This window comes from Phalacrocorax carbo, chromosome 6 (assembly GCF_963921805.1).
Source record: "Phalacrocorax carbo chromosome 6, bPhaCar2.1, whole genome shotgun sequence".
NCBI classification, from domain to species: domain Eukaryota; kingdom Metazoa; phylum Chordata; class Aves; order Suliformes; family Phalacrocoracidae; genus Phalacrocorax; species Phalacrocorax carbo.
Window position 1 is genome coordinate 34872290 of NC_087518.1, and position 22505 is coordinate 34894794.

Sequence of the window (22505 nt, forward strand, 5' to 3'; positions counted from 1 at the left end):
ATTGGCACTGTATAAATGCACAACCCTCGCATTTTGAGCGCTGTGTGTGGTTTTGATATTGTCATCTCAATAAGGGTATAAGAAACTGGCAGGAAGGGGCAGCCAGGTTGATTCGTTGGCACAGAACAGTTTTTCTGAGCTAAGTCACTTCAAATACTTGGGAAATAAAATAAAACTATCTGGAGCAGAATCCAGAAGAAACATTCTTCATGTAATGGATAGCTAAGCTGGGACTTCCCACAGGATGCTGTGGATGCAGAATTGTTTTTTACATAGGTTTTAAAAAAAAGTGGGGGGTCGTGCGGTCTATTACCTGCCTTGTAGAAAAGAAATCTGTGGGTTCAGTCTTGTCAGGAAGTTACTGAGTAGCAAGCAGATGGCTAGAGGCAAAGATGACACTTAAAGGAAATATAAAATGTTTGGTATGGTTTTATTCTTTCTTTGGTCACTGTTAAGTGGAATACTTAGCTAGACAGGTCTTTACACTTAACTGTATGACTGCTTTTATGCTTTTACTGTGAGGCACTTCCTAAAGCGTAAAGAATGACCAAAGCTATGCCAATATCTGTGTTTCTGCTATTTTGGGATCACATTTAAACTGTTACTAATAACTTGCATAACTCTTTTTTCAAACTAAGAAGTTTTTCCTGAGGTTTTTGAACAGAGTACAGTGTACTTTAAAATAATTACATGCAGTCAGGAAAAGTCTTCTAAATAACTTACTACAAACAAATCAGTGTAAACCATTATTAAAAAAACACCAAGTTTTTCTTGATTTAGCCTAATACTTTAAAGACTTAAATTCAAAGAATTGTGGCATTGGCCTGATGTCATAGTTAAACAAGAGCATAATTTGGTGTTGCTTACTCAGTTTTTTGACTACCACTTTTGTCATAGTCCAAGGAGGATCTTAGACACTGAACTTTCTTGGGAGAGGAAGATACAGGGTTTTTTCAGGTCCTTGCATTTCTAAATATATGTGGGGTTGCATTTTTGGGTATGCCAAATCTAGTGTTCTGTTGCAGTGTAGTCATGTGAAGAATTACGTTGTCACTTTTCACAAAATATATGGGTTTGGCTCTGCTTTTTGAGAGCTTCTAGCTATAGAACTATATGTGAAATCTTGCTTTAAGTGCAGAGAAAATGTCAACCTACAAAGCAGTCATTTAGGAAACTACCTGTAAAATATTGTCTACAGAATAACCTCTATGCTTGAAATGTCTAGCACAGGCTTTTCACATATCTGGTGATGTGCTGGAAATGTGTTTGTACAAAGGAGAAGTTAAGACTTGAAATATGTGTATGGTCCAAAACATTATTTCTTTGATCAAAACATTAAAATGTATTTAAATAATTCATTCCACTGTTCTGAGATGTTCAGAAACTCCAGGTGACCTCTGGAATTCCATCATGGCCAACATTCATATTTGAAAATTCTGTTACAGGGAAACCTTTTCTGCTTAGGAGGAGGAAAGGCAAAAATCTTCAAGAAAAAGCAGTTATTTGAGACAGAATGCTTGTTTCATGTAATGTATTGGTTTAGCCAGAAAAATTACCAGCATCTCAGTGAAAGAATCTATAATTCTGGGAGGAAATCATCACGTATGTTTTTTCTGCCTTGTGAGCTTACCTTGTACCTTGGAGCGAAGTTTTTAATATGGGTTCAAGTGATGTATCTACTATTGACTTATGAGACCATGCTTTTTTTTTTTAAAGCATGCAGGTTCGTCTTTGTTTTCATGGTTGGTACTAGAAAATATTTTCAATACACAATTGCTGACTGTTTCCTTTGCAGAAAGACTATAAGAAAACAGGAGAAATTGACCCTACGTCGGTGATAACTCCAAAGGACCCTGGAGACATTCCAACATTTGATGAATGGAAGAAGAAAGTCATGGAAGTGGAGAAAGAAAAGAGTAAGTTTAGGATTCATTGGTTTGGTCTAAATACAGACCACTTTAATTTTGCCTCAAATTTGAATAGAGAAACTGTCTGAATTTCAAATGTAGCCTGGAACTTCATTTTTCTGCTAGAACTACGTAGTTGATAGCATTTATTATGTAAAAGCACTGAGCAGCAGTTCTCTGAAAGTGAGAAGACTGTGTAGTTTGTTACAGTAGCAATATTTTCTTGTTCCTAGGTCAGTCAATGCACCCTTCTGCTGTTGGTGGGCAGCATTCCACAAAAAAGGTCCAGAAAAATAGAAATAACTATGCCTCTGTAGAGTGTGGTGCTAAAATTCTGGCAGCAAATCCAGAGGCAAAGGTAAGCATTTACTAATTGCTAATGTGCATTATTTCAGTTTACTCTTATGCAAAAAGTAGCATAAAGTACACTTATGTAAAACTGAACACTGATTTCTGAAGTAATCTTTTATTTTTGTGTTCAGGTTTAATGTGAATTTTGATTTTCAAAAATTGAACCTAAACTATGATATGCCCCTTGTTTTAAGAGGGATTGTTATACAGAAATTTACATCTGTAAGTGATTTTAAGGGGGAGCAGAGTCTACTCAGTAGATAAATTGAACAAAGTTGTATTAAACAGCTTGTTATAGCAGATAATGGTGTGATTGCCCAAAAATAGTATGGCATTCAACACAAGATAACATACAGGAGACAGTATGTTATGAAACTTGGTATTAGTCTACATAACTAATAAAACTTACTTGGAGAGGGAGATAAATCCCTTGGTGCTGCATTATTATTTATCATACCATTTGAAATGCTAATCCTCTTCTTTATACAGAGCACTTCAGCTATTTTGATGGAAAACATGGACCTTTATATGCTAAATCCTTGCAGTACTAAAATCTGGTAAGTTACTGAGGTTTGCTTGTATGACAGGAGTGGTTAGTTTTCCGTTGCAGTGGGACTGTATTTATCCTGTGGGGACTGACTTGACCTTGGTGTGTCAGCCTGAAATGGATGTGTAAGGAACTTTGACCGGTTTAGCAGTAGACTCTTTATTTTGTCCCCTATAGAATTCTGTCTCTGGTATTGTGAAATAAGTTTAAGGGGATATCTTCATTCACTTTAGTGTTTGTATGTTTTGCATAATTACAGAAGAGAAAGCACTGAGTGTTCAAGTAAAGATTTTGGCTTCTTTCCCTAGCTGTCAAACAGTAGAACATGTGATCGGCATTTACAATGTACTAACTGATATTTCAGGTGTGGTTTAAATGATGTTTGCTCTCCTTAGTTCCATTACTTTTTGCCTCTGAGTAAAAGATGGATGAAGCTTTTGTAGCTGCAGGTGCTATCTAGAGTTACTAAGCTGGATATGCAGGTAAATGTCACTAGTGATCTTGAAGGGTGCAACAAGCAATGCGTCTTTATTGTGCAGCTTTTTTGTAGTGTTCTTTTAATACCCAGTGAAGGATGCAGTAATGAGCTAAAGGGCTGAGGATTGTAATTGTAGAAGGAAAAGTTTTTTTTTAACAATTTCCTTTCTGTCTTCAAGGTTTGTTATTGAGCTCTGTGAACCAGTCCAAGTAAAGCAGCTTGATATTGCAAATCATGAATTATTCTCTTCCACTCCTAAAGACTTTCTGGTCTCTATTAGTGACAGGTATGTTGTCAGGACCTGCCCTGAATAAAAAATGAAATATGGATAGCTCTGTAAAAAAAATCTCTGTATGCCTGTTGTTTTGCAAAGTGTAATTTATTGTGAAATTAGATGGATTTTCTTTGTGTATAGTATCAGTTACTGGTGTGTGTTCCCCATGGAAAGGCACCTGTGAGGTCCTAGACTACATGGTTTGAGTTCCTTCCATGCTTCCTGTATTGTTTGTTCTTTGCCACCTTAAAAATGAAAAGGAAAAATTTGGTGAAAAGTAGCAATGAAGCAGTAGAAATTAAACAGTAGCAAGGTAGCGGATGGCAGATCATAAAATGGACATGCCTTAACAGAATACCACTGGAGTTGTGGGCTGTCTCATCCTTTGTCATTCAGACAATTTTCATATGGCTTAACGGTCTTCAGTGCTGAACTTTGTCCAAAAAACCCCGCTAAACATTTAAATAAAGTACACTTCCTCAGTAGCGTAAGGGGTAAGAATGCTACCATTTGGCCAGATGGCTGATTAAAGGGTGGCTTTACTGTGTTTTAGGCAATGTTGTACCTCCAGTAGTTTTGGGAGTGAGTGGATTACTCTGGTATGTGAAAGAGGAGACACACAGTGTATCAAAAAAACCTCACTTCTTTTAGTGCTCTAAGCATGTGGATTCTTATTTTCCACACTTGATCTGTTGCCTATTTTTAACTCTACTTTGCTCAGGTTTTTTTGCTGCTTGCTTACAATATTATTTATGACCTGTCACTTGTGTGTCATATTCTTCGGTGTTCACCTGAGGTGACTTTCAGTTCCAGAAACTTTACTGTAGGCTAGTTGAATTTCAGTAATTGGATCAAGTATTGGGTTTTATCCTTCAAGGGCTTGCACACTGTTTCAAGTTTGTGAAGAAGTACTGCCGAGGTTTTTGCATTGGGACTAGCCTTATCTTGCAACTGTTCTTTCAATAAAAACCACATTGCTGCTATCTTGCAACTGAAAAAAAAAGTGTTTTTTCTGTGAAAGGCGTTTTGAGAAACTTCAGCAAATGTCTATAAACAGTGGGTTCTTGCATGTCATTAGTTGACTCCATTGTTTCTTTTCTAGATATCCAACAAATAAATGGATTAAATTAGGTACTTTCCATGCCAGAGATGAGAGAAATGTCCAAAGCTTTCCTCTGGATGAACAGATGTATGCAAAATATGTTAAGGTAACTTAACATTGCAAAAGTATCTATGCTTCTCAGGAAAGGAGGGGCTTGCTGGGCTTACCCTGTATAACAGAGCATCCAGAAAAACAGTTATCAAAGCATGCTTTACCATTAATTGCACTGGTTTCATTAGTGGCCCTAGTGTGAGTGGTCAAGTACTATAAACCCTTGTCACACAATCACATTGCCTTCCTCATAATGGTAACTGAAAGGATCTTGGGAAGTGCCTAGTACCTTGTGTTCAAGTACAAGCTTAGTTGCTATCTAAATTAAGAAAAAGATCAGACAGTGTTCTATGTTCTGTTCTAGTTGACTTAACCATTTCCTGAAGTATCAACCTATTTTGTCTCTTGGCTGTACCTGTTTGACTGATATATACATATTCTTCCCCCCCCCCCTTTTTAAAATATGGTGCTGCATTCTGCTATACAGTTTTAAGTGAATCTGAAAGAGTAAGCATTTGAATTCTAGTTCTCATCAATAGACCCAAAGTGCAGGTTTGCAGTTATTCGATCGTAACTATGACTCATGCAAATTAGTTAGGCTTGCTGCTACTGGCACTTGCCACAATCTCTCCACCTTCAAAATAACTTGCAGCAAACTATCTTTACTCAAGAGACTCAAAGAGAATAAAACTCCATAAATAATGTAGTACTTGGAATGGGATAAAAGCTGTTGTGAAAATATTGGGGTGTAGTGGAGGTTTAAATGAAAATACTCTTAGGTCTTCTCTAGTGATGTGCTACCTTCCAACTATGGTGCTTTCCAAAAAATAAAAATTTTTGGTTTGTGCTGCTGAATTACAATTTCTGCTTTCATGAAGAAGTAGCTATAATTGATAGTAATCCAACTTCTCTGCCCAGAAGTTCTGTGTGAGTCACAGGATAAAAATTTATTTTTTATTCTGCTTTCTGGCTGAATTAATGCCTTAATGTAGCTGGAATCTTGCTTGTCACTGAAGTTCCAGAACTATGCTAGAAGCTTCAGCACTTAATCCCTTGGCAGATACAGTGTTCTGCCTTGAGTAATGTAGCATGGTAAAATTTTCAAAAGATTGTTCTTGTAATGTTTTCACTTTATAGCACAAGACATAAGCAATTTCTAAGTGTGCCTAGTCTCCAGAAGAGCCCAACAATTTTTTCAATAGGTTTGATCTCTGAAGTGGCTTAATGAGCTTGTTTCAAAAATAGTAGAAACTTTTTTGAGAGAGTGCTTTTAAGGGAATAGTTATCTTGATCTCACTTGTGGATTATCAGTCCTTCATTGGTACTGTCTACATAGTGGTTTAATAAATGCACTCTACACTTGCAAATTAATTTAGATGAAATAATTATCAGTGTGTAGTCAAGTTCTAACTAGAAATACACTGGTGACTGAAGCTTCCAAACATATCATCAGATGCTTTATACGTCATCTTCCAGTAGCATTTCTATAATTGAAGCACGTTATATTGAATTTGAGGCAGCAGCAGTACATAGAATGCGTGCTATAAAGGGATTTTTTTTCCTTTTGAGTAACTTCCTGTGATCTGTGCTCTTTAAGGGGGGAAAGAAAATGCACTTAGTAAATTTAACACACTTTAATATTCTGTTTGCAGTCATGCTGCCTAGAAAAATCGAGTAAATCGTTAAGCTCATTAATTAAACACTTCTTGCATGTCATCTATCTGCAAGGTATGAGGGCTAAATGAAATCTTGCTACCTCAGGCAGATGAAGTAGTATTGCAACTTGATCCTTCATAACTTGTCATCTTAGGCATTTATAGTACTGAATTAAAAAAACAACAACAATCTGTAGTTGCCTGTGGCATGTGTTCAGCCTTTGTACTGACATTTTTTCCCCCCCTCTTCTCCTTTCTCTCGCTTCAGATGTTCATCAAGTACATAAAGGTTAGCAACCTCCTCTTCTGGAATGATGAATGCATGGGGCTTGGGGTATTCTCTACTCAGACTCAGCACTTTAATGCATGGCAGGAACAAATCTTTCAGATTCTTTTCTGTTATGGGTAATCTGCAAACTCCTTGAGTAAACAAAACTCTTGCCATTTCAAGTTTTGATGTATATGTTAAATGAACTCTTTACTCTGTGGGTCTTTGGAGTTTTAAGTACCTTTTATTCTTCAGGTGGAGTTGATATCGCACTTTGGATCAGAACATTTTTGTCCTTTAAGTCTTATAAGGTAATATCTTAAGTGTTTTGTCTGTCTTACCTCCTTGCAGTGAGGATTAAAGTGTTTCAATAATAGATGGGCAACAAATTCTAGTTTTCATTTTAAGTTATTTGGAAATATTGTGAATTGAAGTCGTTGCATAACTTACCTGCTGCATAGCGTGCTCCACATCTGTTTAACGAAGCTTTGAATCTTCTGATATGGTTCTCCAGTAAGTAAGGAATAGTTTATATTTGCAGGGGGGGTGTTAGGAAACAGGAGCATGAGCAACCTTGCAGGAGGACATGAGCATTTCAAGGCTGGCCAAGCAAAACAAGGGACAAGTGGAGAACTAAAAAGAGCAGGTGTGGTGAGTGCTTTTGAGAAGCTGCTGTGTTGCATGGCACCGCAGGTACAAACAGTAATGCTTGGAACATCTAAATCAGAATAACTGTGTATGTAGTTCAGTGAATAGTCAGCCTCTGTACTGCTCCTAAAAACGAATTTCAATTCTCCTGTCAAAGTTACATCAGGGTTTAAACCTGGGAGCTCTACTGTTGTAAGCCAAACTGTATTTTTGGTTGACAAAACTACTTTAATTGGAATGCTTTGATTTTGGCGGAGCAGGTGAAAGAGAACATAGCTTGCAAAGTGAGGTGGTTGCGAATAGATACTCTTAAAGCTAGTCAAAGGTGAACCGAAGAGGAGGTGTAAGAGCTCATGGAGAGATTAAGACAAGGAAGTCTGTGAGTTCAAGTTAAAAAGGAGGAAATGTCTCTCTGGAATTACTAGAATTCTAAACAGGATCTTGTTTTGGTGCAGCAAACGAAAGCATACAGTGGACTTTGTGGATACAAGTTTGAGAAAAGAAGCGTACCTGCTGCTTGATCTTGGTTAACTGAAGGCAACTATTGCTTATCTAATTTATTTGCTGCATATTATATAATGTTAATATTGCTTATCTAATTATCAATTATGTCAAGTAATTACATGATAGACTAATATCAGGTGTTTATTTTAAACTTTATTCAAAGGGTATTTGGTACTAGCATGGTTGAAGAATATGAAGAAATAGCTGATTCTCAGTATCAGTCTGAACGACAAGAACTCTTCGATGAAGATTATGGTAGGCAAATAACTTTTGCGTTTTTATCCATACAGATGTGTTGTGCTAGTCTGGTGACTCGCCGTTTCCTGCATATAAGAAATAACTTGACTGCTAGATTTATTTAGTCTTGTTGGCAGTATTTCAGCATTTCTGTGCTTATCCAATATTCCTTTTAAATTTTAAACAATGCGTTGTAACTATTTGGAGGGTTACCTTAAAATGATAGTAATAAGTCTCTTTCACTTGGCAGGCTAAGCAATGATCTTTGTGTGCTGACAGTAGTAAAGGATAACTAAAATAAAACAGCTCACACAAAACAGCCTTATTCTTACTGTCCGTAGCCCATTTCTGGAGACTGATTGTGCAATCGATGCTGCAAGCAATTGGGAAGGTGCTTATTTTGGCTTGCAGACTTTGTTTAAATAAAAAAATACGAAAAGACCTACCTCCAGCTTTCATGAGGGGGAGGGGAAAAACCCTATACGAAGCTGAAGGAGTAGTTTGCTGCAGCTGTGTCATGAATCCTGGGGAAACAGAAGCTTGAAATCTGAATCTCTTTGGGTTTCTTGTCTTTGGGTCTTTATTGCTTGGAGCTTGATATTTTGGTATGTAATATCTGACCTTTAACTCTATTTCTGTTGGTTTATTTCCACACTGTCAAACTGACATAGTTGAATGTCATGTTAAATCTTGAGGTTTAATTTCTTTGCCCGTGACACATTTAATTGTAACAGTCATAAGTGTTCTTCTTTATACATAGATTATCTATTGGATTACAACACAGGGGAAGAGAAATCTTCAAAAAATCTCCTCGGTTCTGCTAAAAGTGAGTATGATTATTCAGAACTTGGAAATCTGTGCTTAATTAGGGTGCCTTATTTATAGAAAGCAATATAAAGGTTTACTTTGTACAGCTTGAAAGGAGGGGATGGAGAGCACTTTCTGAGAAGACTTTATGTAAATATTGTAGCTTCTGTGCTCTTCATAAAAGCTGTGGGGGTTTTTTTTTGAGAGAACTAACTGTTCTTGACTTTCTTGTCACTTTTCCATTGGAAAATCTCTAGATGTGGGTTTTGTTTGGCTTAGAAAGAATATTTCATTATTCAGTTTTAATGGTTTTCTTAACTGCTGAATTATTTAGGATAGTATCAGCTGCCACACAACTTCTTCTAAAGATCTCTTATGCTGTACCACTCTTCCTTCTGCCCTAGTTAGTGAAGATTTGTTACTATAGTGTATATTAGCACTCGAATGCTGTTTGGGCTCAGGCTTTCCTTTCATCCCATAGTGGGTCAGAGCTGCAGAGTTCTTTGCTACTGTTTCCTAGAATGCAGTGGTCACTTAAGAACAAAATGGTTGTGGCTAGGAATATTGCACAGCTTAGTGCCGCTTTCAAAGGGGAAATAGAAAGTAGAAAAGGCAGTTTATTTCTAAATGTTAGCCTCTCACAGATGAGAGAAAGCAGTACATTCTTCCCTGATACTGCTCATCTCTTATCTTTGACTTTCAGAGTTTCTACCTTCAAGCTGTCTTGATGAAGCATATTCACATGTTCTGTCCACAAATGCAGTATTGCAAGTTTTTTTTGTTCTGACTGAAAAACGCAGTGACTTTTCTATTGATTTTTTTAGAGTACTAAAGCTATGATGAAAAGATCTGAAACACCTATTACTGATAGTGCTTTTAGAGAGCTGAGCACTGAAACATTGCAGTGATAATTATTTAGATCTGGCTGGTGAATCTTGTTATTGGGACCTTTCATCCCTGCAGGGCAGTCAGTGTTCCTTTTTTGAAGGAATTCTATGTTGGTAAGTGTGTGTGTTGTGGAAGAATTTTTAATATGTACATGCCTGGACAAATGTGGTGGACTTCCAGTTTGCATCATTTGTCTTAGACTGATACACAGTGAGGAAGAGGGATGTCTGAGGAGGAGATAGTGGGCTTCTCAGACATTTGATCTCTTAAGGAGTATTTTGCAGTCTTCTGCTAGCTTAACCTGTGAGGGTAGCTCACTGTTCCTCTTGCCATGCTGCTAGACTGGCAGGCTTCTATACAAACTCCTAATTCTCCCTATTTTTCTACTTCTCCATCAACTTCAAGTTTAACATCTTTTTGTTTATCATAATATTTCAAAGAATACAGCCCTAGATAAATACATAATTCAGGAATGTATTTTCTGACACCTTTTGGAGGAAGGGCAAGGTTCTGAATGGAGCTTCCTGGAGTCTAAGAAATTTGTTATTACTACTGAAATGCCTCTAACTTTATGAATTTATCCATGTAATATACAGTACAGATACATGTTGGTGGGTGGGAGAGAATGGGCAAAATTGGGCCAACTTTTGTGTGTTTACAATAAGGTTCTCTTTCCCTGTTCCTCATATTCCAAATAAGCCTGGCAATGTTGGTTTTCCATATCAAGACCAAAGAGTTAGCTGTATCTAACATATGTCCCAATATAGAGCAGACCCTCTTTGCATATACTTTAGTGAATTTTTTTGGGGGGAAAAACCTGTTCTACTTAACAGATCCTTAAAAAAAAAATGTAAGCCAGATCTGTGGGTATTTGTTATGGTTTTCTTCCAGTTGTCTTGACTGATTTAGATTGTTTTCAAGTTACGAATTGTAAAGAGTAGATTTTCTTCTTCAAATCTTAAAATATTTAGAATTGTTATGTTGCAGCAGTATGAAAGCTGAAAGTAAGATTCAGGATTAAGGATGGAGGTATGATGCAAAATGACAGAGGCCAGCTTAATTTGAATGAATCTAGCTTTCTCTGTCCTGCTGCAGACATCCTGTCCTCAAAGGCAGAATTCTGTCTTGCTCATTTAGCAAATGACACTTCTTGACTCACTTCTTTAGTACTTTTATGACAAATGATACAACCTGTCTTAATTGGAAATTCTGAGTGTTCATGCTCTAAAGTTCTGCCTTGGGACTTCCCTCAGTGGTTCACACAGACCATCAGAAAATTCCATACTTAAAGCTTCTTCTGTTTGTCTTACTGTCCCTTGGTTTCAGTGGAATAGTGATCAGTGAGTGTGTCTCACTGGTGTTAGAAGGTCTAGTTGGTAAAGGTTGGATATGGGTTTTCAAATATAGATTTCTAAGCTTATAAATTTATCCTTTAAAAGCAACAGATGCATCCAGTGTAATAGAATGCTGAAATTTTTTTATGTCCTTATGCTGTGATTCATTTCAAGCAAGTGTTAAAAAATAGCAGAGTGCTCAGTGGTTCTAGTCTCTGGGCCCTCTGAATATGTACTTTTTGATTAGTTGTTTTCTCTTTTAGACGCTATCCTAAGTATGGTGAATATTGCTGCTAATATGCTTGGAGCCAAAACTGAAGAGTCATCTGAAGCTGAAGGTATATTTCTTTCAAATTAAAAGCATTCTGGAAAGCTGCCTTTTTTGTATTTTGCTGATTTTTTTTGTGAGGAGTTATGATCTACATTTAAATTACTACTTTCACCTTTTATGGCATACCTGATTAGTGCCATAGAATTCTTATTCTACTGACTGTAAAATGTGGAACAAAGATGCTGAATTTACTGAGAAGCTAACAGATACAAAAATAACATATATATGTTTGCTCAGCTATGTTCTGAGATCTTTACTCTCTGTATTACCCCACCTCAGTTGTAAAGTCTAACTTGCTGCTTTTTCCTGGAAATATTTTGAGACTGTCCATAATATCATATACATAAAATGTCAGAAGTGCTTTCATTCAAATAACTTTGAATGATATCTGCAGTTAATTTGATAATGCAGTAATTACTTAAAAAAAACAAACAAGTAAACAAAAACCACCTCACAACCAACAAACACAAAAAACCAAACCAACCAAACAAAAAACCAACACCCTTCCGCTCAAGAACGTGGTTCTTGAGTTTTTATGGTCACATTTTCTCCCTTCCTGCAGCAGGGAATAGAAGCGTGTCTGAAAATGTCACTGCCACCCCTGCAACTTCGGCAGCTGCACCAAGACTGCCTGAACCAACTCCTGTTCCTTCACCAGAGTAAGTGATTGGTGTTGGGTTTTTGTGTATTCCTAGCAAAAACTGACATGCACCTGTCTGGAATTGTTGGTAGCGCAATGCTCAGATATGGCACACTACCTTTAAACAAGTAAAAAGGTGAGTATTTGATGAAAATTGTAGTGTGGTAATGTACTAACCAGGGAAATTTATTGCTTCAGTTACTTTTTATAGCTATTTCTATTATGTTATGTTTTGTTTTAACATTTCACTAAATGTCAAAATGCATCACAAACTTTCTTGATTGTTTGTATTACTTTGTTTAGAATAAGTAGGAAGAGTGTTTTGCTCTTGGCTATTGCAGATTTCTTGGGTGGAAACTGACTTAATATTATTCCAGGTTTTGCAGGTTGTCTCCTGCAAGGGAGACCAATTAGGAATGTAAGTTGTATTGCTGAAATGTTAGTTAAATTATATTGACAAAAATTCTGGTTTAGAAGCTTATATTGTTTTGCTAAGCTTTCCTTGATGAAACTATGTATGCAAAGATATGGAATTAGGTTGGGAGGAGGAGATGTGTATAGATACTCTGTTGGTTTTTTTTTTCAGTTGTTTACAATTGTTTAGAATTGATTTGGCTACTTAAAGCTGAGACTCTAGCTCTTAAATGTTAAGACATGACTTGTGCTGCATTTAGTGGTTTTATGGATTCCTAGCACTCTGAGAGCCTGGGAAAGATCAGTGGGAAGGTTGTGATTCTTGCATTTACATTTGAAGATTGCAGCAGAAGAGTGAGATGCTTGCTATGTAAGAGCTTAGTGATATTTGAACGGGTGACTTTTTTCATGGGTGAGGGAAGGGGCAGTATTTGATTGCAAAGGCTTGCTGTTGGAGAAGCAAGGGTTGAAATAATTCATTTGCAATTCAGTATTTTCTCTGGTATTTTTCAATCCTAACTTACAGAATTTCTCACTGTATCCAAACTGGCCTTTGGCCACTGGAATAAGCTTTGCTAATTTTTCTAAAAGATCCTACTTTTGTAGTCTTCCAGAGCAGGCATGTAAAACAGTTGGAGTAACATCCCATCTATAACTCTCTCCTTGTAGACTTGTTACTTCAGATATTCCACAGATAGATCAATTAATTGTGGATTTGACCAAAAGTCCTATTGTTCAGCTCGTACAAGAGTATGAAGATGATACAAGCCAGTCAACGGTAACCTTGCTGCCTAGTGACGATCAGGAAGAAGAAGCATTGGCATGGTTTGAACTTGAGACAGAAAAGTACTGCTATGATGTGGCAACAGCATGTTGTATTTCTGCCTTTTCAGAATATCTGTTTAAATGGTGTTCAGTTGCAATAGCTGTGCATCGGCAGCGTAGTAAAACTGAAAGTAAACAAGGGCAAGATGACTCTACTGATGTTCAGCAGCCACAGGTGGTTCCAACTGAATCTATACATACATCAATAGATGAGCCTCTTCCTGAGCAATTAGACAGCAAAATTGAGACACCATCTGGATCTGCTGTTGTGGTTGACTTGAGCAGTGTGGTCCGTGAGGAGATCAGTAATGAGACCACAGATTCAATTGAACTGGAACCAAGCCATCCTCAAACTGTCTCTCAATCCCTCCTCTTAGAAGTTACCTCTGAAGTTAAGCCCTTGCCAACAGCAGATGTGGTGTTGGAGCCTGCGAATGAAGATGCAGGCCAGGTAGCACCAAGGGTGACTCCCCAGGTGGATATAACTGAGGTCAGTGCAGAAGCAGAGAAGGCAGAGAGCTCTGTTGCTGAAGAAAACTCTGTAGCTTCTGAAACCAGTGTGGCCACTGAGGTAAAAGAGATAAGCACAAGAGAGACTATTGCTACTCCAGTGATCCCAAAGCCTACCGAGACTGTTCTGCAGCCCGAATATACAGTGGGCATATTAGCTGGTGATGCTGGGGAAGGAAAGGAAAGCAGTCCAGAAGTGCAGAAATCTGTTTTGCCTCCTGTTGAGTCTTCTGCATCTGCTGAAACAAAGGAGGATGATCAGGCAACCGAAGAAGCGTTAATGGCAATTTCAGTCTCTGGGGGACCGCAGAGAACAGCTACAGATTTCTATGCTGAATTGCAGAATTCAACAGACCTAGGCTATGCTAACGGAAATCTTGTCCATGGATCTAATCAAAAGGAGTCTGTCTTCATGCGCCTTAATAATCGCATAAAAGCCCTAGAAGTAAACATGTCTCTCAGCAGCCGTTATTTAGAAGAACTTAGTCAGAGGTAAGTCTGAGAGAGACTGGTAAGAGTCTACCATATGAAAAAGTGACTTTTAGCCAACTATGCAAAAGAATGAACACATACTTAAAGTAGTACAGTGGAAGTTGAGTATAATCAGTCTTATGGAAACTTTCTCAGTACCTAATCCTAGGTAGCTGCTGGAGACCTAGACATCTGTGGGTGGAAGGGGTTCCCTTTCTGTATTTCAGGTACAATCACATTTCATTTTAAGGAATATTGCTGTGGGTTTTTTAAAAGGATAAAATATTGCCAGGATGTAAGCACTAATCCTGTCTACATGCCTTTTTTTTGTGAAAGGATTATCCTACTGTTGCTGTTAAACCAAATGAGAGAGACCTACAATGCCTTCTTTACTGAATTCATTGTTTCCATTTAAACTGCCATGTTATCTGTAATGACTCTTGTTGAAGCATGGAGAGGCAGCCAAGAACTTTGTGACGGATGTATGTATATTAGTGTTTCTGTGGTGCTTGTTAGCCATAGGAGAATCAGGAAATGTACCATCTTGGAATTGGTTCCATGGAAGGGGCTGTTTGTTACATTTACTGTTGTGTTGTCTGTCTTGGCAGTTGGTGTTTGCAGAGAATTCTCCACAGTGAATTCCAGTAAACTGGTGCTAAGCTCTAAGGTGTTGAAATAGATTTGACTTCAACCTTGGAAAAAAACCACAAAAAACTAGAATGAGACACGTCTGTTTTATGTGTGAAATATAAAAGGAAATACCACTTGATGTTCAAATAATTTCTTTGGGCAAAGACTTTTTTTTCTGCTGGCATAGTCTTCAGAAAACATGACAAGTCTAGTACTGAGGAGTTTTATGAACTAGCACTTCAGACCTTTACGCTCTTTGTTTTAGGTACCGAAAGCAAATGGAAGAAATGCAGAAGGCTTTCAATAAAACAATAATAAAACTTCAGAACACCTCAAGAATAGCAGAGGAACAGGTATGGTTTTCTGGAGTACTTAAGTGTTTTCCTAATTAGAAAAGTTTACTTTTAAGAGTTGCAAGGAGGTGCAGAAATTTTCTTTCAGTTGAAGATTTTTATTAGCTGCATGTCTGTCTTCTAAAAGCTTCCATTGAATGCTTCCCAATTTTTTTCTTTATAATAAAAATTTTAGATATGTTCCCAGTCATTCTAGAATAAAGCCATTTCCACCTGTCTTCTGATCTTTGTATTTGAAGAAAAAAAAATCAGTTGTCATTTAAAACTCTTCAATGTCTTGTCAATGAAAAAGTTATCCAAGTCACTTCCAAGCCTTGTTTTTTGGTTGTAGCTGCACTCAAAACTGTTTTTTAACTTGCTTTGTTTTTCAATGTGATTTAAAATATAGACAGACAATTGCACAGATGCTGCTGAAGAGACCTCCCTTTCTAGGGAGAGGGATAGAGTAATGGCTTATGCCAAATCTGCATTTGAAAGTGTAGTGCATGTAACAAAAGCTCTAGTTTGTTCTTTAAAATATGATTTAAGGAAGTAGGAGCTGAAGGAGGTTTTTCCCTGTGCTGCTGTCCTAGCTTTCCTGAGCAGCTGTGAAATATAGCACTAACTGCAGTGCTAAATCATTACTAAAACAACTGTGCGTGTGGCATAGCAGACTTAATCCCAAACTGTATGAAAACTTCTGACGTGCGGTCCCCGGCCAGTAGTTTGCTCATCCATCAACAGCAAAGAAAATCACAACTTCCCTGAGATCACATACGTGTTCTCTTCTGCTTTTTTTTTTTAAAAAGTAGTATTAAATGCTGGTCAGTCCAAAGTGCTCCTCTGGTTAACCTCCTTGATAGTCTGCTCACCTTTCTTAATTTCTCTTAGGACTAAGAATCCCATTTAGGGCTCTTTCTGGGAAGGAGATGGTAGCTGCAAAGGACTTGTGCCTGGCTACCTGATCCCAGAACAGAAGCTATGTGTCAGCCCTTAGTCTTCAGCTCTGCCTGGTCATCTGCATGTGTATTTTGTAACAGGACAGTACTCAGCTTCCTGGTAGTCACTGCATGGAGCTGGCTACTTCATCTGCCTTTAATGAAGATAGCAGAAGTCACTGAATGAAATGCACTTGGCATAATGTTGCAAGACATTATTAGATAAGTAAAAATGTTGATGTTTTGAAATATGTATATGACTAGTGCTGCTTAAGCAGTTTCAAATGTTATATGAAAGTTGTATTGAAAACAATGCTGGATAGGTCATGTGGCTATGGCTGTGTTGGACAGAATGCTAACTCAGCACATGTGAGAGTAGATGACAGTGGGAACCTGACAACTAAATAGCATGACCATGACTGTTTAATACAGGATCAGCGACAAACAGAAGCGATCCAGCTGTTACAAGCACAGCTCACCAACATGACGCAGCTAGTTTCCAATCTGTCAACAACTGTGGCGGAATTAAAACGTGAGGTAATCATATTTCAGCAATATGGTACGAGAACTCAAAGGAAGCAGATGCATAAACCTATCTCAATTTGAAGAGGCCTGGAGTCTTTAAATGAAGCTTTTCATTTGAGAAGTTGTCTGTAGTGTTGCTTTCAGTCTACTTTAGCAGCTGACCAAGGGAGGGGAGGGAAGTTCGAGTAGCTTGAGCTGTCTTGTACACAGCAAGATTGGTAATAATTTCTCCTACAGCCCTGGTTAGCCCCATGATTGTAGTCTGAGCTAACTATAAAGATTAAACTTAGTTGGAATAATTTAGTATCTCAGCCTTCCTGCAGTGCATTGGAATTGATATTGTTCTGTGAAATGATTCATAATGAAATCAGAAGACTAACCACTGGCTTTGAAATGACAATAATGGGATTTGTTGTACATACAGAATGTCTGATGTGTTGGAGGGAATGGTCAAGTTCACGCTTAAAGAACTTTTCTGGCACTTTCCACGTTACATAACTAGTTGTATTGCATGGCTTTGTTATACAACTTCAGTAAAGCGGGATGCTTTGCAGTGTCCAGCACTTATATTGTCCACTTAAATATTAACAGACCCTTGCCATAAGAGGTTTAGTGTGCAAGAGTATACTCACCACTGTTAGAACTGGACTGTAATAACAGACAAGAATGTGGAGGGTTGAACTCCTAGCTGCTGAACAGGAGGCTTGCATGGCTAAGACACCCTTCCTCTTTTCCCCTCTGGCTATTGTGATCTTTTGAGATTAGGGAAATCTTGGCAACAATTAAGAATGAGTTCTCTAGTGTGGGATTTCAAGCACTACTATAAATATGACCCCTTTTTTTTGTGCATCTTGCCAAAGACATCTCTTAGGCTGCTTTATAAAACTTAGTGAGACTCCTTCTTTGATGCGTGGCTGGCTAAGCTCCTGTTCATGAGTGCTGTGGTTTTAATCAGGATTTGACAGTGGTGATCATCAGGGTATGTTAGATGAGTATCCTGGAATGTGAACACATGGCTTTCCCTGAACTCAGCTCTGGTCACCTGAGTCTATTAGTCTGAGACATTTGCTAGTTACAAAATGGGAAGTTGTGTTCCTTGTCTTATCTAAAGCCTCTGTATGACTTCTAAGATCTCTTGGTGTGTTTAAGATAAATTTTTATAGGAAAACTACTGTGCAGTTCATTTGTTTTTAACTCTATCTACAAAACATCCTTGGATTTCAGCTTCCATATAATTCTAGCAAGCTTCATCTGTCCATCTTCAGAAATGAACATACTTGAAAAAAAAACCTTCTGCTTAGGTTGTGAAATGGAAGGGTAGTCAATAAGATGAAACCCATTGAATCAAGTTAATATAATGGTATTTATCCTGTGAAAATATTGCTGATGAAAAGCATCACATAAAATCGAGATAGTACTACATCCATGTCAACTGTAAAACAAGTAACTTTCTTAGTACACTTTCCATGAGAAAGTGTATTACTTCCAGATAGGTTTGAATGCTCTTTCCAAGGGGTGGCTGCTTCCGTAAGTTATGGTAGCACCATGGTCAGTGAAATACTGTTCTGTGTTACCAGCTAGTGGTTTTCAGCCTTCACTCCTTGAATGTTGCATAGTCAGTAGACTACATAAAATCTATGAAAAAATACTCAAATTTGAACAAGTTTTTACTCAAAATGAAAGTGGCTTGAGAACATGTTGATTGTGTTCTTTTAAAGATTTTCATGTTTAAAACACGAGGATAATAGTATCATTAAATTATTCTTTGTCTTTAACAACTATATAAAATTCTTCCAGGTTTCTGATCGGCAGACTTACCTTGTGATTTCTCTGGTTCTTTGTGTCATTCTGGGCTTGGTGCTTTGTGTGCAGCGGTGCAGAAGCACTTCTCCATTCTGTGAAGATTACCTCTCAAAAATCCCCAAAAGTAATCACTACCCTAGCCCAAAAAGGTACCGTATTTATATCTGAAACTTAATTGTTGATGCAGCTTTTATGAATATTTCCTAAATCCGCTGGGACTGGCACATCTGCTTTAATTCTGAGTCTTCTTTCTGCAAACTCAGTTGATAGCAAAGAGCCATTACTGCTTTATAGTAACACTCTCCGAGGAGCATTTTGGGGCTACTATGCTTAACATGCCTTGATAGCTTGTTGCAAATACAGTACTGTGTCTGCCAGGCTTTCTTGGGCACCTCAGCAAATAATTCTGTTCTTCTGGCAAAGATGTTTCTTAATGAAAAATGCTTATGACAAAGTCCTGAGAAAAATGTGTTTAAAAAGGCTTTGTGGACTCTGTTTCCTAGATGTTTTTCCTCCTATGATGATATGAATTTGAAAAGAAGAACTTCTCTGCCACTGGTCAGATCACAGTCTTTTCAGCTAGCTGGTAAAGAAGGTATTACTCACATCTCGTACATCTAGTCTCTAGTGTTGTTCTATTAGTGCTATACAATGTGTATGTTACTACAAGCGTATGAAAGCAGAATTGCAGGTTAATGTCAAAGTACACTGGATTATAGTGGTTCACATATACATTCTGTAGGATAAAGTGGTTCATGAACCACTGAGTGTTACCAGACACTCTCAGAACTGTGCTAAATTACACTAAAACATGAAATGTGGTCTTTGCTATCAGTAATACCCTACAGATGTTTTCTTGGGGTTAGTAGCAATCCATGCAGGCATTCAGGTCTACAAAGCTGTGAAGCTTGCAGAAAGTGGCTTTTCTGTTGTCTTTTTTTGTTGTTGTTGTTGGTTGTTGTGGGTTTTTTTTAATGCCAGACATGGGAAGTTTGAATGCCCTGCTTCTCAGAAGGCCTGATAGCCTGTCTTTGAAACTTGGCAGATACTTAGGATCCAAATTTATCAACTGTTGTAAGAAGACTTAAACTATTTATCTTGGCTTGGGTATGAGGAATGATCTGGTCTGTTCAGTATTCATGTTATGCTTGGGACAACTGAATTTTGATTTCTTTGGCCATCATCATCATGCAAAACCAGAACTGTTACAGATCATAGTAACTGCCAAGTATGCAGCTGATGCTGCTTTTCTGGGTGCAGCAAGCTTGCTTCACAGGTTTTTGTACTGTGAATAAAACTGCATGATAACTCGTGAGCTGAATTGGGAACATGTTGTAATAGAGATTAGCTAAGGCATAGAGTATTCTTTTGCAAAACCACACTTTTTCTGAATTCTCCCCACCTTTGGCTTGGAAGAATGATTAACAAAGCACTGATGGAGGGACGCCAGACTGTTCTCATGTCAGTCTGAACATCTGTGTCCTTGATGGTCTAGTATCTGTGACACATGATGCTCTAGTACCTAGACACATGCTTCTAGTATCTGTCTGGGCAGGCTGCATGCTAAACACCATTATACTGGTAATAGTTCGTTTTCTTAGAAGCTAACCTTTGCTGGCTATTGTTCCTTTTCCCTGCTAGTATAGCAGGAGGTCGAGTGTGTATTGCTGGCAGCTGCTGTGGCAGCATAGAGGAATTCCTCAGTGTTGACTTCACTTTCAGTGTTAATGTGTTTTACCTCCATTAACTTTTAACAGGAGCAAAAGCGTGTGTGATAAGCAGTGTTTTGTCATGGTGTTACTTCTTTAGTGCTGTGGTGCTCTAGACCTGCAGTGTCAGGACTGCTAAATCTCTGTTCCCTCTCTTACAGTGGATCCAGAGGACCTGTACATTGTAGAACCCCTGAAGTTTTCCCCGGAGAAGAAGGTACAGTGGCTGTGGGGATGGCAGGCTGAGCTGAGCGTGTTTCTGCCGGCAGGTGGTGCATGTTTCAGCTGCTCTCCCCTGCACCCCTTCCTAGGCTTGTTTTCTACGCCCTGCTTGCCTTCCAGAAACTAACTGCTTCTCTTTTTACTTGTGGTTTCAGAAAAAGCGTTGTAAATACAAAAGTGAAAAAATAGAGACGATTAAGCCGACAGAGCCTCTACATCCAATAGCCAATGGAGAAATTAAAGGAAGGAAGCTGTTTACGAACCAGAGGGACTTCTCTAACATTGGGGAAGTTTATCACTCTTCGTATAAGGGTCCTCCATCCGAAGGAAGCTCCGAAACATCATCGCAATCTGAGGAGTCCTATTTTTGTGGCATTTCAGCATGTACGAGTCTGTGCAATGGGCAGACCCAAAAGACAAAAACTGAGAAGAGGGCTATAAAACGAAGACGGTCTAAAGTTTCAGACCAAGGGAAGCTCATAAAAACTCTAATACAGACTAAGTCAGGGTCAATGCCAAGCCTGCATGACATAATCAAAGGAAACAAAGATATAACAGTGGGAACACTTGGTGTCACAGCAGTTTCTGGACACATCTAAAACTAACTGAACTCAAACAGGAGAGTGTTTGTTCGTTTGAGAACAGTCTGTGGTATTCTGGGGGAGGATAGTGGGAGACGAAGAGCTCATCTAATTGGAAAGTATTCAGAAATTTGGTTTCTGCCTTTTTAAATAGATGGGATTGTGTCAATCTTTGCTATAAGCTGCAGCTTTACAAGGCTGATAATTTCCTATGAGAACAGCTTGGGGGGAGGGAGGGCAGGGTTCATTTTATAAAGGTTTTTTTTCACAGTTCCTGGGGCAGAGACTTTTTGAAACCCAGTTTGTTGGGTGGAATAGGGATAAAAGCCTAATCCTCTTCCTTTAGCTTTGTTCCTATTTCTTGCACCTTCCCATATTTATGTGCCTTTTGTCTATTTATAATGCCACTGGAAGAGGGGAGATACAATTGTTTGTCATTTGATTTATTTTGTAATTTCTCTAGCTATTTTTGAAGATGCAACACTACAGTGCTGTAAAGGGACATGTGTTGGCCTTCAGCTGGACTCAGTAATGTGGACTGGATACTGTAAAAATACTAATAGATGGACTTGCCTGACTCAATTCTGGTTTTGCAAACTTGGTTGAAGAAAATATCTCACATGGGATGGTAATCATGTTTATTTCCACCTTCAGTTACAAGTCAGAGCTGTAGTCTGTACTAAATGAATGACAGTTGCTCTTCAGGATTTCCTGTGTACGATGGGATCATGGGCCAACAAATGCGTTTTTTTATCTAAATTGCCTGCTGTGGTTCTCTGAAGGAAGTGAATGGGCTATGCTCACTGCTGCTGTGCTGAGAGTTCGGGCGGGGAAAAGCTCTGCTGAGGAATGCGAGGGAGAGCTGGTGCAGCTGGGCTGTTCTCCAAGCAAGCTCCGGATGTGATGAGTTTGCAAAGCCTTGAAGTCTGACCAGTCAGGTGGTTCAGAGTGGATATTCCCATAGTGTTTGCTTTTGTATTGGCTAACAAATGTGCAGTGTTTGTATGGTTGGTATTTTCATATCCGAGGTTTTTTTATTTTGACTGTGACTGTGTATTTGGATTCTATAGGATGTGTGATTGCTAAAACATTGAGTGTGTAGCTGAGTGAGTGGAACAAAAGGTTATTCCTTTTGGCAGGTGTTACAGGTTCACGTTGTAAAAAAATAAGTTAACTTATTGAGCACTTTTAGTGGTACCCTTTTTAACAGATCTAATGCCTTTCCTGGGTATTGTATGTAATGTGACTTATTTAAAGCCTCTGGTTTTTTTGCTGCTTTCTTGTTAGTTTATTAATACTTTAAGGTGATGTACTTTTGGAGTTGATCTGCACAATTAGCCAGACAGAGCACATGAACCAGACGTGTTGAACGTGAGTTCAGAAGGGTTTCAAACCTGGGTGAGCAAAATACGTACCACCTGAGTGCAGCATACAGTGTTGTGGAACAAGAGTATGTAACTACAGAGCTGTAGTGCCATTAGAAACTGTGAATTTCCAAATAAATCTGAACACTTTGTCTTTAA

At 38.3% G+C, this 22505-nt stretch overlaps 1 protein-coding gene across 3 annotated transcripts in view; it reads left to right on the forward strand.

Annotated features, from left to right (window-relative positions):
• The window catches only part of SUCO (SUN domain containing ossification factor), a 43630-nt gene extending 21125 nt beyond the window's left edge, over positions 1-22505 (forward strand). Inside the window, exons 7-24 of one of the 3 annotated variants that reach the window (XM_064454647.1) lie at positions 1796-1916; positions 2141-2265; positions 2748-2815; positions 3462-3569; positions 4660-4765; positions 6634-6654; positions 6889-6944; positions 7949-8040; positions 8783-8848; positions 11315-11389; positions 11945-12041; positions 13106-14263; positions 15138-15225; positions 16575-16679; positions 18465-18619; positions 18974-19065; positions 20341-20396; positions 20557-22505. In XM_064454647.1, the coding sequence (XP_064310717.1) occupies positions 1796-1916; positions 2141-2265; positions 2748-2815; positions 3462-3569; positions 4660-4765; positions 6634-6654; positions 6889-6944; positions 7949-8040; positions 8783-8848; positions 11315-11389; positions 11945-12041; positions 13106-14263; positions 15138-15225; positions 16575-16679; positions 18465-18619; positions 18974-19065; positions 20341-20396; positions 20557-21000 (3033 nt within the window). In that variant the 3' untranslated portion in view covers positions 21001-22505. The remainder of the gene's footprint in view (positions 1-1795; positions 1917-2140; positions 2266-2747; positions 2816-3461; positions 3570-4659; positions 4766-6633; positions 6655-6888; positions 6945-7948; positions 8041-8782; positions 8849-11314; positions 11390-11944; positions 12042-13105; positions 14264-15137; positions 15226-16574; positions 16680-18464; positions 18620-18973; positions 19066-20340; positions 20397-20556) is intronic. The other 2 variants (XM_064454648.1, XM_064454649.1) reach the window with 2 other exon arrangements.